This window comes from Penaeus monodon, chromosome 33, assembly GCF_015228065.2.
Source record: "Penaeus monodon isolate SGIC_2016 chromosome 33, NSTDA_Pmon_1, whole genome shotgun sequence".
In the NCBI taxonomy this organism is placed as follows: Eukaryota; Metazoa; Arthropoda; class Malacostraca; order Decapoda; family Penaeidae; genus Penaeus; species Penaeus monodon.
The window spans coordinates 26,286,632-26,287,110 of NC_051418.1; the positions used below are offsets into that span (position 1 = coordinate 26,286,632).

Here is a 479-nt window from a genome sequence, read left to right on the forward strand (position 1 = left end):
CTAATAAATTATGAACATGAATACTGAACATATGAGAATACAACTTTATTGATGTAATCATAAGTTGTGCTTATTCTTATATTTTTAGAATAGTAAAAAAAAAAAAATTCTACCGTCCGTAAGATTGGATAGAAATTTACTTATCCAGGATTCCGCAACTGTACAGGCCATTCTGAACCAATCAGAACTCTCCCGTCTCCAAACTCGATTCTGATTGGCTCCCTCCGACACGACACCTTGACGTCATCGAGCTCCCAAAACAACAACATTGGGTCAAAGGTGAGTTCGGCGATAAGGGAATATCTTCTCAAGGATTTTTCGTTCTGACCGTCATCAGCGTTAATGCAGGTGGGGTTGAAAACACTGTACGTAAAGCGAGGTGAGCGCGGGTGTTTAGTGTTGTTAGTTATTGTTCCCGCAGGATATTCGTATTGACGTTCGAGACATTAAAGTTTGGTATTAGAAAGTTATATATTTAC

General features: G+C 38.6%; 1 protein-coding gene across 1 annotated transcript in view; it reads left to right on the top strand.

Moving 5' to 3' along the window:
* The window catches only part of LOC119594319 (peroxisomal carnitine O-octanoyltransferase-like), a gene marked incomplete in the record, with an annotated part of 54,557 nt that overhangs the window by 1,559 nt on the left and 52,519 nt on the right, over positions 1–479 (top strand). The window contains 1 exon segment of the mRNA XM_037943378.1: positions 186–379. Within this exon segment, the coding sequence (XP_037799306.1) occupies positions 186–379 (194 nt within the window).